Consider the following 13512-nt stretch of genomic DNA (forward strand, 5'->3'; position numbering starts at 1 on the left):
GGGGTCGATGAAGGAATCGGATATATGCATTTCCTCCACATTTTTCTTTGTCTAAAAGGCAGAGGTTGTGAGAAGTTGTTATACTTTCTTTCTGCATCTTTTGCGCATTGAAACTGTTCAAGACAAGCTTCCACACAATAACCGGCTAAACTTGACAAATGCTTGCTGGATTTCGTCTGTGCGGATCACTAAAAGTATTGTGTCATGTGTACTTAAAAATCAATCGTCTACAGCAACATGTCAGACTGTTGCACAATCTCTCGGGTTTGGGGCTATCTCAGTTTCCGCAGTAGAGCCATGGAGCTTTGGACCGCTTTGTAGCCACCATTCAAGGCCTAACCATCGTACTTTTCAGGTCTCATGGTCTCTTGAAGGTTTCTATTGTCCCTTTTGCCGCGTTTCCTGCATCCTGCATGAAGACGAAGCGGACTGAATTTGTATCAGATTTGGTTATTTTAAAAACCCGGTCAAAAGGCCGGCTAAGAGCCGGCGAGGACCGAGAATTCAAGTGAGCTTCATACGTTGTTTCAGGCTTCTTGCTTGTGGTTGGAGTATTTCTGAAATTTCATGGATAGAAGAATGATGATTGAGTGGAAGGAGTGGGTGGAAAGAGGTCACAGGTGAATAAAAGGCAGGTACCTGCACGTGATAACCATGGCCCTTTTTTAAACCTTAAAACTGCAAATGCTGCATAGTCCCAGCGTTTGAAAGAAATTACCCTGGGTTACAATAAGTACAATAAGCGGGGCGAAAAGAGGTTACTGTTTTTGGAAAACGTGAAGTCATATCAATTATCAATCATCTCCCGCATAATTGTGGGGTACGTAGCACACTTGACTGTACACAAAACCAATTGATATACCTGTCCTCTTCCTCTTCCATTCTTCGGACAAGCACACGAATAGAGCCGTTGTATTGAATTTTACAATAATGCCCAACACCAAAACCGTACACGTTCCTCACCTGGGCGGCATTGATGCTGCCTACCAGATGCCTCACCCATACGACCCCGCAAAGCCCACCCTTGTGCTGGTCAATTCATTCACCACCTCGTCTGAATTGTATAGCAAGCAGTATGCGAATAATGAGCTTACCAATAAAATGAACCTGGTCGCGATTGAGCTTCTGGGCCACGGCCAGACGCGCACTAAGCGCGAACACTGGACATACTGGGATACGGCAGAGATGAATCTCCAGGTCCTGGATGCCCTGGATATCGGGAAAGCTTTTGTGCTGGGAACGAGTCAGGGCGGTTGGGTTACGGTTCGGATGGCGTTGATGCGACCGGAAAAGGTACGTACATGTGCATGCATATGCATATGCAGGGAAGCGTATGCAATAGAACTCATGCTAATAGACCCTGCAGATTATCGGTGTCATCCCACTAGGCACGTCTATGGACTATGAGTCTGAACAAACTCGCCAACTTGGCTGCTGGGATGCTCCCAGTCTCATCGCTCCAACTATCGATGCTTTCACATCGAATGAATCAACTCCGGACTTCGAGCCACCTCTCGCTTACTGCGACATGCTAGTTAACACTGGCTTTGGCGAGGATTGTCCGGCGGAGACGCGCGAGTACTGGCGCAAGACCATCCGTGAGAACTATCGCGGTAATGACGGACGGCGCCGGCTTCGCATGTCGGCGATCAACTTGAGAGACCGAGACGGGTTGCACTCGAGGTTGTTTGACGTGAGGTGTCCGGTGTTGTGGTTGCATGTAAGTCTATGCCGTATATATATTGTGCCCGAAGCACGATGCTAACCTATATTTACTGGGTAGGGAACGAAAGATGTGGTCTACTCGCTCACCAATGCACAAAGGGAGATTGGGTTGTTCGTGAATTCTCCAGATGCGAGGCTCGTGCCGATTGATGGAGGTGCTCACTTCCTGAGCGCCTCGAATCCCGAGGAAGTTGATACGGAGATCTTGAAGTTTGTGACGAAGTACAGCCAGTGATGCATAATTTGTCATGAGAGTATGACAGTTCAGTCTTTGTTCATATTGTCAGATGACGATTTGTAAGACATCCACTGTATATACATATTGGGAAATATATAAATTGCGCCCGTAGTACTCGAACATCGCGTTACAACCACCTCATGCCACTAAAAAAACCTGTACCTACAAACTACTCCCCCTAATACAACCAAGAATCTCCCAAAAGAAGAAACCATTGAAACGACACCCTCAGAACGAATCCAACAGGTCTTCTCCTTCTAGGCTATATCTATAGCTCAGAACAACCCCACTCTTTCTACTCTATCCGATCGCAGCCCCGGTAAACCTACATTCCATATCTACCATAAAAAAAACCAGCGGTTAAATCTCGAAGAGGAAGACTTTCTTGTAGAATGGATACTCGAGAAAGATAAGCAAGGGTACACTCCTACGCACACCCGGGCACGCGAGATGGCCCAGAAGATTCGACAGACCCTCGACCGTACCAAACCACTTGGAAATAAATAAACCACTAAATTCAAAATGCGTCACCGTGAGGTTTTGTCAAGTCTTAAAGGAGGATCGAGAAGTCTGAGAAGAGAGCGGTTCCTAATCAAGAGCCGGGGAAGATTGTGTTTAGGGAGAATGTGTTGGCATTGATGAGGTTAGAGAAACTTGGGGGAAGGCTAAAGAACGCTGGAGGCAATCCCAAGCGCATCTTGGAGCTTTGTAAGGATGGTAACTAGTTGGGTTGTATACATAACTAATGTCGTCCGATTGATGTCTGGGAATGCACTTTATACAAATACAAATTATTTGACTTATAAATCCAAAAATAACACAGTTATTATACACAGCCCGGGTGGTCTAGTGGTATGATTCTCGCTTAGGGAAATAACCCAAGCATATCTGCGAGAGGTCCCGCGTTCGATCCGCGGCTCGGGCCGTTTTTTTTTTTTTTTTCTTTCTCTTTCTTTCGATTTCGAATCGATTTAAAATCGATTATTGATTGATAGGACAATTAATAATGGAATGTTCAATTGGACCAGTTACAACTAAGAGCCGGAGAAACCGTTGTCAGTAAGATATTACTGCATGTCCGATGTCGTTGCCCCGCCAACCAACCAAACACCACCCTATCTAAAGACATCAGCCGCCATACTCCTACTACGATAGCAGATAACATACTTAGTCGCCTTCAATTTTGTTTATCTCTTATTAACCATAGTATACCCGACATTGTATGTTTCAACTGACTGATACTCAGAAGGATCTCGCCGTTGAGATACAGCTACAACCATGGCAAGACTAAATAACACGCCGTCACCGCGAAAACGCCAGGAAACACGGGTACCATTTGAAGTACAAGCAAAACCAGAGCGTCGAATAAGCGAGTTACCATTGCCAGAGACAAAGAGGAACGCTAGCAGGGAACTGTTTGCTGAAACACGGACAGCAAATAACAATACTGGAACCATAAAGGGACCATCTCTCGCAAGAACCCAGTCTCAAAAGAAGAGCAAATCCTCGATTGGTTTCCAAATCTTCCCCGACAGCGATGTTTTGTTTGACGACGAAGCCGAAGAAACCGAAGAAGAACACAGCACCGCCAGCGAATCTCATACCTCCTCACCAGCATTTTCCCCCTCCTCTTCCATCGGCAGCATCTCTCCCCACGACAAGACAAAAAATCCGCTGAAGCTCGCGCATGTGAACTCAATGTTGCTTCCAATGCCATCACCCCCATCGCCAGTCCGCCGTCGCCGTCAGACCCGGAAGTCAGAGTTACTCGACTACGCGAAGGAGAACGATCCAGTTGAGCAACCGGGAGATGATGATCTTGAGGCCGCGTCCTTGTCGAGGAGTTCTTCAGATGCATCTTCGCGACGGGCACCAGCACAGAGGAACATACGCCAGACACTCGGAGGAAGGAATCGGCGGCGTGAAACCGACGAAGAGGAATCTGGGGATTCTGAGGACAATGGTTCCGATCTGGAAGGGTTTATAGTCAGTGATGACGAAGATGTGAGCTTCAACGAAGCATCAGAGAATGAATCAACGGAAGAAGAAGAGAAGATTCCTTCACCTCCACCCAAGCCAAGGAGACGGTTGATGAGAGGCAGACGGCCAGGATCCACGGAGGAGTCAAAGGCAGAGCCAGAGCCAGAGCTAAAAGAGCCAAGGAGGAAGACTTGGAAGGCACCAAAGGAGCAATCATTCATCATGGACACAATGCCTACTTTGGACCCTGGGCTTACGAGCACGCGGCTCTCTCAGGAAAGCTTCAATATCAATGAGGAGCTTGACAACTTGAACCTGGATGACAATGACAATGATCCTTCTTCTCAGCTTTTTAGTGACCTGAATGAGTAAGTAGGCAACTTCTTCTTCGCCCAGATCCTAAAGCAGAGCTAATGGCATCTCAGTGTTGTCATAGAACTGGACACTCCTCCTAAGGAGTCGGCATATGAGCCGCCTAGACCACAAACACCGCCATTGAGTCCATCTAAGGACAACCGTCTTCGCTCTCCTACGAAAGACAGAGTCCGCATACCCCCTACTCCATACCGCGAGAGTACCGATGCCTTCTGGAGTCAGGAGACAACCAACGACTGGGTCGATCAGCACTCCCCAAAGAAGCTTGACCAGCTACTGCGTGAATTTGAGGACTCAGACAACGAGCACAACCGTGAGAAGTCATTCGATATCGTCCCTCGGAGCCGCAACGTGAAGGGCAGAGAGCCCAAATCACCCAGTAAAACGGCACAGAAGAAAGCTGAAATTGAGCAAAAGAAAGCCCTCATAGCGCGCAAGAAGTCCTTTGACGACAAAAAAGCCGGTCTCGCATATGACTTTCTCAAGGTTCTCGACAATGCTGTCGCTGGTGGACAGGTCCAAGAGATGGTTAAGGAAACCGGCGGCGTGAACATTGTCTGGAGCAAAACCCTCCAGACAACCGCCGGCCGTGCCACCTGGAAACGAGTCCGCATAACCGAAGACGATGTCGGTAAGCCAACCAAGCATCACGCAACTATCGAACTAGCGGAACGTATAATCGACAGTGAAGACCGGTTGATCAACACCCTCGCGCACGAGTACTGCCATCTGGCCAACAACATGATCTCCAAAGTCTACAACAACCCTCACGGAGCGAGCTTCAAGCAATGGGGTCTGAAATGCAAACAGGCTCTTCAGGACCACCCCATCTATGCTGGCCGCATTGAAGTCACCACCAAGCACAACTACAAAATCGATTACAAGTACGTTTGGATATGCGTCGACTGTGCGCAGAACTACGGACGGCATTCGAAGAGTATCGACCCGACCAAGTCGCGGTGTGGTCGGTGCCGGGGTATTCTGCAGCAGATCAAGCCTAAGCCGCGGAATGTGTCACCGAAGAAGAAGCCAGCTGCTGGTGCTAGTAGTGGCGTTGGTATGGGTGTTGGTGCTGGTGCTGCTCGTCTTTCGCCGGTTGACACGAAGGCTGTCAATGATGTAATGCAGGTTCTTGGGGGTGTTAGCTTGCATTGACGTGGATCATAGGTTCTTTTGTCAGGTCACTCATTACTTTTATGTCTAATAGTCTTTCTTTACAGCGTTGTTTTCCCTTTTTTTTTTTTTTTTTTTTTTTTTTTTTTTTTTTTTTTTTTTTTCAGCCATGCTCCGATGCGAGTACAGAACACTCTTTGTTGATGTATAATTGTGTCATATTGGACCACTTTGTTTATAATGGATATATGAATGATGTGTTAAGAGTTTATCTCACATAAAGTATTACCCATTGTAACTCATACCCTGTATACAATTTGTAACTTGACTCGACCTGTACGTTATAGTAATGGTAGGATAGTTCACCAGAAGCCCCCAAATACGCAGCAGATACACTAGGATCTCCATGGATCTCGATCAACGTTGATCCCGACTATCATTGGATTGTACTTCCAGCAATCATAAGGAGTACTCTGGAGGAGCGTTCAGTGGAGCGAAAGGTTGCTTGCGTTTCGTTTTCAGTTAATGCTCATAGATGGCAACCATATGAACATGATTGCGCTTTAAAAATAAGTCAATGCAATTGAAGGACAGTGAGTGCTGTATGTAGACATAATGGGGTTAGGGCATGCAAGCTATCAGACAAAAAAGTATCTGTCTGATTCGGCTAGACAGCAGCTATTAATACCGAGACGAGAAAACATCGAATCTCCTTCATATTAACCATCTTAATCGTTATCATAATGCTAATGCTAGGTCTATTGCATAGCATCTGGGGCGACTCTTCCCGTCCAAAAAGCACCCCCAGAATCACCACTCCAGTAATCCCGTCCTCGGACATTCTATACAAATAAGGCCCCGGCGAGCCCTTCACTATTACCCTGGAAGCAATTCTGTATTCTCCAAGCAACAAACCTCTAAGAGTCTTCATCTTCGAGAACCTGTTACAGCCCAAAGCACCCTTCTCAGAGATGCATAAGGTTGATAAACACGAAACGGGCGCACTCGCGCAAGGATTATATGCGTGTTGCACGGATTGGGAGAGGGAGGTATTTCCTCACGATAGAGCCTGATGTTCCGTATCGCGTGACGGAGATGGTGAGACCGTGCTCTAGGATGTTGGAATCGGTTGTTGGGGGCTTTTCGCATACGAGTTGCTTAGAGTTTGGGCCGAGGTATCAGGTGGAGTTGGGGGAAGAGACGGGCATGGTCACCTGGTATCAATTTGGAGCTAAGTAGGATATTTTGAATGGCTATGGTGATATCTTGGGATACCCTTAGAGATTAATTTGGGGGAAGAAGTGGACTGAGCATGTGGGTGACCAGAAGATGGAGCCGATTCGTCTTGAGCTACAGAACGAAGCCACCTTTAGGGTTGAGGAGTGATCAAGTAGTATTGTATTCATTGGTAGCATCTATCTATTACTAACTAATAACTAACTAGTACAAATCCATATCGCTCGCAACTATCATTTTCATGTGGCCCTTTATGAAAGAGGTTCAACCAAACAGCCCCCAATTCTTCACCTCCAAAGTCTCAAGCAGCTTATCAACAAACCCCGTCGCCAACTCCTCCTCCCTCGACAGCCCTGCGAGATCCCCCTTTGTATCAAACTCATCATGCGGCACATTCATAAACACCAACAAATCCGTCTTCTGCTTCTCCAACCGCACAAGCAAATAATGACAGCTCAACCGCGAAACCTGCGGTGCATCCGCCCCCCCAACACCAGCACTAGCACCCATTGTTGTTGTTGCTGCAGATCCATCCACAGACCCCGGAACCCGACCACCGCCCTTCCGTTGTGTCTTGGGAGTCGTAAAGGAGGCCACACCCTTGTATGCGCGCGCTTGGTGTTCTGGCTTGAAGCGCGGGAGGGAGATAGGGGCTGGCGGGATAACAGCTTGGATGGTATCACCTTCGTCGCAGAGGTCGTGGAGGTGGTAGTTGACGGCGGCTTTGTCGATCGTTTCTTTGTTCGCATGGACGCCGCCGGCCGGGGCGGTGGATTGCTGTTGCTGTTGGTCTAGGTGGGCGAGAGCTTCATTGTCAGGGACGGCCTCGTTGACCTCTAGGATGAAGTTGGAGAGAGTGGTTGGGGAGAGGTAGATTTCTTGGTGGTCGGGAACTTCGCGGAGGTCACTGTAGAACGCGCAAGTTAGTGGCCTTCTTTAGACGTAGAGAGCTAGCATAAGTGCTTACCTGCTGTCAATCCAGCCTATAGGAATAGCGCCCGCGATGGCGCCGCCGTAGAATTCGCGCTCAGAGTAAGCCATATGGACTGATTTCCGTTGACTTGAGGCTTGGAGGGGAAATGCGACACGGTTTTCGCGACGAGGAAGCCGGGAAAGAACAGAGCTCTGGAATACTGAGCAGCAGACAAGAGTATCAGACTATTTATCTGGCAGCACGCCTCGTATTACAAGCGCAAAGTGAATAAGTCTGTCGGCTGTTGACTATTGACTACGGGCGTGAGTCCCCCGCGCTGCCAATCACGGGCAGAAAATTCGATAAATGACGTCCTCCTGCCGTCGCCGCCTACTGCCACCGCCTTTGTTACTCACTCTTGACTAACAGCCCTCGGACGACATCGTTCCTCGTGTCTGCCTGGACTTATTCTCTAGAACAGCTTCAACGTTACGAGTTTTCAGGCTATCTCAGCTACCACGCTATTGACGCTTAAGAGTTTTGATTTAGAGTGAATTAACGCTTTATACCATTTTTTTCTTTTCATAAGACCATACTTGGGGATGTCTTGTCACTGGAAACCGACTGAAGGCAAAGCTATACCATTGTAATTTCCTCTGCTGTCCTACTCTACCCCCTTTAAAATTATCATCATACTTCCCGCCGCGACTCGGAGGATTCCAGACTCCGTTTTCAAATAATCCCAGGGATGTTTGTACCTTCGGTACTGTAAATTGGCCTTCTATCTTCTCTCCGTCTTGAAGCCTGAAAACTTCATCCGTTCAACTTTACCTTGGACTGTCTGAGGCCAGTACAGCTTTTGACAGACCTGTAGGTATGTATGGCAATAGGGGTATCTAGAGGCGGCAAGTCGAAGTCCTGGAAGTCGAATTCGAAACGGCACGGGGTGCCATCAACATTATCGAAGTAAGCCGTATTTGTCTCTCTGGTGAAATGGATTTCGCCTTTCCACGCATTTTAAATTTATGATCTAAAGTATCCGTTAATGAAAAGGCTGACTTACATTGAACGGTCGCCTCCAACTCGAAGAGCGTGATTTCGTATCCTTTATCAGGTAGGCCGATTTGGGCTTGACAACATGGTCTTTGACCGATACACCAAAGTAGGAATTGATGAACCAGCGCCGAAACCAAGCTTCCATGGACACCATATTTGATGGAGCCGGCAAACGGCTTGAATGACTTGTAGCCAAGTCCCGGGACATGGGTCCCGATCTCGCCTTTGATCTGGCCAGCCTTTTCGTCGATGGTACCCTTGATCTAGAGTTCATTGCATGTTAGCCACTAGGCATATTATTCTCCCACCGGGAGGAAACAGCATCACGCACCTTGATGGGCCCAACATCCTTTTCGAGATCAAACTATGCTCGAGATTAGCGGCAGCAACTGCAACCACGGAGTGCTCCCTCATACCGATAGGCATTTTGGCAAGTATAGTACGCTAACCGTACCTCGAAAACTTACTCTCGATAGAAATAGAGAAGTACTCTGAAGATGTTACGAAGGAGATCCATTGCCTTTTTATATTTGTTGTGAAGAGACCTCAGGTGCCACGTATTGGTGGAAAGCCATTGCACCGTGATATACCTGTGAAGCTGTATTAAGGACAATGTTTACAGCTTAACACAGATATGGAGTACTAAAATGTGCTGTGATAATGCAGCAATACAGCAATGCACCAAACTGCACCTAGACTGCACAGTCACTGATAGTGACCATTCAGAATTTCTGGTACCAACGTAGTCCGTGCATTCCATTCCTTCAGCCTCAGGGATGCTCGGTGTGTACGTGTATACCCTAGTATGGCCGGCTCACCTTCTATTTCATACTATTTTGCAACTACTACCTAATCCAGTAAGTCCGATTGATATCTGTGTCGATGTCGTGACGCCACTATTCCGAAAATAACGCATATTAGCACCGAGAAGTCTTGCAATAAAATAAACGTGTCGAATATTTTCCAGCTGAGCTAAACTGAGCTAACTTAAGTTATGGTTTTCACTACATGGTGCATGAAGTGAAATGCGTAAATTGCATTATTCTATGTTCTGATTATGCAGCATTAAGGAACAGTTTGTGTATAGCCTGTCTTCAATCAAATGTCTAACGCTGTTCAAGTATCCAACCTTCTTGATATTATGTCATAACCGTATATATTGGTGTAAATTTCACGACGGCAACTCATATCTGACACGATCACTAGGAGCTTCAACTGCAAAGTCACCGGGGACTTCAACTGGAGGCCGTGGCTGTTGAGTTATAGGCCCCTGTTTGGAAGAGTCTTGCGAGGGATCTGGTGGAGACCAAGCAGGTGGCGTGCTTGTCGCATTTGAAGCTTTCTGATGATGACGGAAATACCAGATGATAGCAGCCAGGGCGATGAGGAATGCACAACCGAGTCCGACACCGACACCAATCCCAACCTTTGTTTGTGGTGCAATTCCCGCTTCATCGCATTGGCCTGAAGACCCAGTAGGCGTGGTAAGGCATGCTTGGGTGGGTGAGGCGCCAGTCGCGGTAGGTAGGATGTTTGACGTATTCATCGACGTGGTAGAAGGAAGCCTCGTTGTGGTGGCCTCATTTGTGAGGATGTTGAATTTATGGCAAATGAAATAATCACTATTCTTTTCATTTATCACTTGAAGAACAAAGACATTTGTCTGTGTTAAATTCCCAACTGTCGAGACAGTCCAGCCGTAAGAGCTGGCATCTCGTAAAGGGCCTGTGATAGTCAGTCAGACGTGAAAGGGAGAGCCACGTTAGCGAAATCGGACATACCCTGGATACGCTTGCCTTTGTTTGTACCAATTTGCCACAACCAGAGAGAATAGACGTCCCAGTTGGTTGACCATTGGACCTCAAGCAGATCGCCAGTTTTGTATTTTGGATTACTGTCCGCCTGTAGTGGAGGTGAAATGAATACGTTCTGTTTCGCCCCAAATACGAAGGGAAGCAAAAGGAGTAATAGATATTTCAACATCGTTGCCATATTCCAAATATCGAATGCCACTACCCACCATAAAACAAGAATAAGAAAGAGACAGCAAAAAGAAAGAGTAGTGAAGCTGAGATGCTTTTGAGGCTAATGTTGTACAGATATTTCCCCCCCTGTCAATGTGTTACACACCGCATTGCACTGCTAATTTGAGCAAGACTCGAGTTGCCCAAGGTGTATATAAGAAGTTGATCATTCAAATAAGGCTCCCCTAACCGGAAATCTTGTCCATCTACCAAGCTACTATATACATCGAGTCTTAAGTACACACAAGGCGATCTATAATAACTCAGTTTTTTTTTTTTTTTTAATGCTGTGAATTAGAGAGCCTCAATTAACAATAGTCTTATCACAATGACAATGAAAACAGAATACCCGCAAATAAACACAGACAGATCTCATGGAGGCAGCTCATATCTGACACTGTTATGAGCAACCAAGTCACCACGAAGCTCAGCTGGGGGAATCCCCGGCAGTGACTGTAGATGGGGATATTGTGTATTATCAGGCTCACACGAGGCTATGGGAAGTTTTGCTTGACGAACAACTGCGGCTGTTCGGCGATGGAAGTACCAAATGACAGCGGCAAGCGCTATGAAAAATGCACAACCGAGCCCGACACCAACGCCAATCCCCACCTTTGCCTGTGGGGATAACCCGTCTTCGCTGCAAGTATCCAAAGATGCCGTGGATGTGGAATCACATTCCTGAGCGGTAGACGAGGGAGACGCTGTCGTGCTGGCATTGTTTGCAGTGATGTTAAAGTCATGGCATATAAACCGGGTATCGTAATTGTCCGCATCCGTTATCATGAGATAATAAACGTCGGTCGCTGTTGAATTTCCCACTGGACGGACAGTCCAGCCATAAGACGTATATCCCTGTTTTCTGCCTATGATCATCAATCAGGGTATGAAAGAAACAGAGGGGTTGCATTTAGGACACACTTAGAATTTCTTCGCCTTGACTAGTACGTCTGTTGAATACTTGCAGGTAAATTGGGTTTGTTATGTTGGTCTTCCATTTAATATGGAGCTTCTGGCCAACATAGTATACCGTATTATAATCAGAGCCCTGTGGGGGATCTATAAAGGAGCCATTTTGGCTCGCTCCAATAACGGAATGGACCAGCAAGATTAGAACGGAAAGAACCCTCAGCATATTTGCTCCTTCATGAATTAAATATTGATATCAATAAGGAAAGAAGAAGTTTAGAGACTGCTGAAAGTGAGAGGCCGGGACGCTTACTTTTGAGGCTGGCGAGGCTATGCCTGCAGGCCCTCCATTCCCCTTGCCAAGATATTACAGAGCCTTGTTAACTCACAGACAGGAATCAAAGTCAGCATGCTGTGCTTTTAGTGACACATTCATATATTCTACATCCCAGAGCCTGATGGAATAGCAAATAGCAGATAGCAGAATCGCCAAGCCTAGACATTGACATGCCCATGGGCCGCCAAGATGCCCAAATACGAAGACCCACTGGAGAGGCATAATCAATGCGATTCATGCAGTATCTTTAGTATTATAGTCGTAAACCTACAGACGAAAAGATGCTATTGATTCTGACAAAAAGATGAAATTTCCATTACTCTACTCTATTCTAATCAACCTCATATCCCTCAAGTACTCTAGGGCGCTTTCTCACTCTACCAGAGGCACGTATTTGGCTTCCTGTCATTGTAGGTAATGGGATTAAAACATCATCATTCTGATCAGAATGATTAGACAAAAGGCTCATTCGTCTCTTCCCACCCTTAATTGAACTCAAAACCTCCTCATCTTCCTCAGTATCACTGATTGGCTCAATATCTTTTGTCTCAGTAAAAAGATCATCTGTCTCACCTTCCTCGTGAATAGACAGAGATTGGATGAAAGCAATCTGTTCCTCTTCCATCTCAAATCTAGTTGCACAAGTAAACATCATTAGGTCTTGAATGGTATTGGCATTCAGACGACCTCTTCGATAATGACAGATATCACGAGCTGAATTGAATAACCACTCTACACCAGCACCAGTAGCAGGGATAGAGAAGATATCCCGAGTTATACGTGCAAGTGTAGGAAATTCATGCTCATGATCTTTCCAGAACTGTCGAGGGCTAATTGAGACCAAACCTAAGATAAAAGCCATTAGATAAAAGGAGGTAATACTAAAGGAGATGAGACTAAAAGCTTACCTCCTTGTAAATATCTTGTTAATTCATCTTGGTCCTGGGTGGACTCAGTCTCAAATGCGAGCATTTTATCCAGCTCAGATTGTTAGGGGCTAAGCCCGCAGTGCTAATAACTAGCTATCATACAAGAGGTTTCGTTGAAGGAGAGAAAAACAGATGTCCCATCGGACAGCCTTTTATATACAAAAGTACGTTATGCGGGTGTCACAACCTGGCTTCTTCCGTATCGTACCTAGGGTTCTAGTTAGTTGTATTTCGAGACAGGACACTTACCCTAAGTGTCTTCCAAGTATTCGTATGCTCAATGCCCCTCCGGGTCCGGTTCAGTAAGTCGTATGTGTCGATGGGTATATCGCCCCCTCCAGGCTCCGTAAGATAATCAATAAGTAGAAAGGGTAACGGTAACGAATAGAGAAACAAGGCCAACCGAGCACGTATGCTGGGTTGTTGGTTAAGTGCGGACGAGTCAGAAACTAGAAGGTAACCAATGCTTGATTAACTAGATTGATTGCGAAGAACTAAACTAAGTACATGAATGAGTGTCCTTATATATCCTCCGCTTGTATACCATATGGACTACCATTCTGATGGTAGTGATTATGGTAGTTGTATACCATCTACCAATGCCAAGCCATGGTATATGGTGTCGGAATATAGAGGTTCCTTACCGAACAATACCAACTGATGCCTGATTGATGCCT

At 46.4% G+C, this 13512-nt stretch overlaps 6 protein-coding genes and 1 non-coding gene across 7 annotated transcripts; 3 read left to right on the forward strand and 4 right to left on the reverse strand.

The window, feature by feature from the left end:
• Positions 1–930: 930 nt before the first annotated feature.
• EURHEDRAFT_381367 (alpha/beta fold hydrolase) lies at positions 931–1960 on the forward strand (the record flags this gene model as incomplete). Its single annotated transcript, XM_040779406.1, has 3 exons — positions 931–1293; positions 1367–1720; positions 1784–1960. The coding sequence occupies 3 exons, from the start codon at positions 931–933 to the stop codon at positions 1958–1960; spliced, it is 894 nt and encodes a 297-aa protein (XP_040634852.1).
• An 838-nt stretch (positions 1961–2798) lies between these two features.
• Positions 2799–2888, forward strand: EURHEDRAFT_t150. Its single transcript has one exon. It is a non-coding gene; the product is annotated as a tRNA-Pro (tRNA).
• A 13-nt stretch (positions 2889–2901) lies between these two features.
• On the forward strand, positions 2902–5552 carry EURHEDRAFT_416773 (SprT family zinc-dependent metalloprotease). The gene is made up of 2 exons (XM_040783047.1): positions 2902–4311; positions 4369–5552. Exons 1-2 carry the CDS (start codon positions 3242–3244, stop codon positions 5471–5473), a joined length of 2175 nt encoding a protein of 724 aa, XP_040634853.1. The 5' UTR covers positions 2902–3241; the 3' UTR covers positions 5474–5552.
• Positions 5553–6807: 1255 nt separating this feature from the next.
• mog1 (Ran GTPase-binding protein MOG1) lies at positions 6808–7924 on the reverse strand. Its single transcript, XM_040783048.1, has 2 exons — positions 7635–7924; positions 6808–7574 (listed from the first exon to the last, which is right to left on the reverse strand). The coding sequence occupies exons 1-2, from the start codon at positions 7706–7708 to the stop codon at positions 6932–6934; spliced, it is 717 nt and encodes a 238-aa protein (XP_040634854.1). The 5' UTR covers positions 7709–7924; the 3' UTR covers positions 6808–6931.
• A 455-nt stretch (positions 7925–8379) lies between these two features.
• Positions 8380–9313, reverse strand: EURHEDRAFT_416775 (uncharacterized protein). The gene is made up of 2 exons (XM_040783049.1): positions 8670–9313; positions 8380–8546 (listed from the first exon to the last, which is right to left on the reverse strand). Exons 1-2 carry the CDS (start codon positions 8908–8910, stop codon positions 8539–8541), a joined length of 249 nt encoding a protein of 82 aa, XP_040634855.1. The 5' UTR covers positions 8911–9313; the 3' UTR covers positions 8380–8538.
• A 417-nt stretch (positions 9314–9730) lies between these two features.
• Positions 9731–10200, reverse strand: EURHEDRAFT_416776 (uncharacterized protein). Its single transcript, XM_040783050.1, has one exon. It carries the CDS (start codon positions 10180–10182, stop codon positions 9808–9810), a length of 375 nt encoding a protein of 124 aa, XP_040634856.1. The 5' UTR covers positions 10183–10200; the 3' UTR covers positions 9731–9807.
• Positions 10201–10824: 624 nt separating this feature from the next.
• Positions 10825–11822, reverse strand: EURHEDRAFT_416777 (uncharacterized protein). Its single transcript, XM_040783051.1, has 2 exons — positions 11582–11822; positions 10825–11526 (listed from the first exon to the last, which is right to left on the reverse strand). Exons 1-2 carry the CDS (start codon positions 11793–11795, stop codon positions 11033–11035), a joined length of 708 nt encoding a protein of 235 aa, XP_040634857.1. The 5' UTR covers positions 11796–11822; the 3' UTR covers positions 10825–11032.
• Positions 11823–13512: the final 1690 nt, after the last annotated feature.

This window comes from Aspergillus ruber (assembly GCF_000600275.1).
Source record: "Aspergillus ruber CBS 135680 unplaced genomic scaffold scaffold00038, whole genome shotgun sequence".
Lineage (NCBI taxonomy): Eukaryota > Fungi > Ascomycota > Eurotiomycetes > Eurotiales > Aspergillaceae > Aspergillus > Aspergillus ruber.

Bases quoted from the DNA above. Each gene is read 5' to 3' on its own strand.
- EURHEDRAFT_416773 (XM_040783047.1), top strand. From the start codon at position 3,242: ATGGCAAGACTAAATAACACGCCGTCACCGCGAAAACGCCAGGAAACA. The intron at 4,312-4,368 runs GTAAGTAGGCAA...ATGGCATCTCAG, and splicing joins CTTTTTAGTGACCTGAATGA to TGTTGTCATAGAACTGGACA.
- mog1 (XM_040783048.1), bottom strand. From the start codon at position 7,708: ATGGCTTACTCTGAGCGCGAATTCTACGGCGGCGCCATCGCGGGCGCT. The intron at 7,575-7,634 runs GTAAGCACTTAT...CGCGTTCTACAG, and splicing joins ATAGGCTGGATTGACAGCAG to TGACCTCCGCGAAGTTCCCG.
- EURHEDRAFT_416775 (XM_040783049.1), bottom strand. From the start codon at position 8,910: ATGAACTCTAGATCAAGGGTACCATCGACGAAAAGGCTGGCCAGATCA.
- EURHEDRAFT_416776 (XM_040783050.1), bottom strand. From the start codon at position 10,182: ATGAATACGTCAAACATCCTACCTACCGCGACTGGCGCCTCACCCACC.
- EURHEDRAFT_416777 (XM_040783051.1), bottom strand. From the start codon at position 11,795: ATGCTGAGGGTTCTTTCCGTTCTAATCTTGCTGGTCCATTCCGTTATT. The intron at 11,527-11,581 runs GTGTGTCCTAAA...TGATGATCATAG, and splicing joins TCAAGGCGAAGAAATTCTAA to GCAGAAAACAGGGATATACG.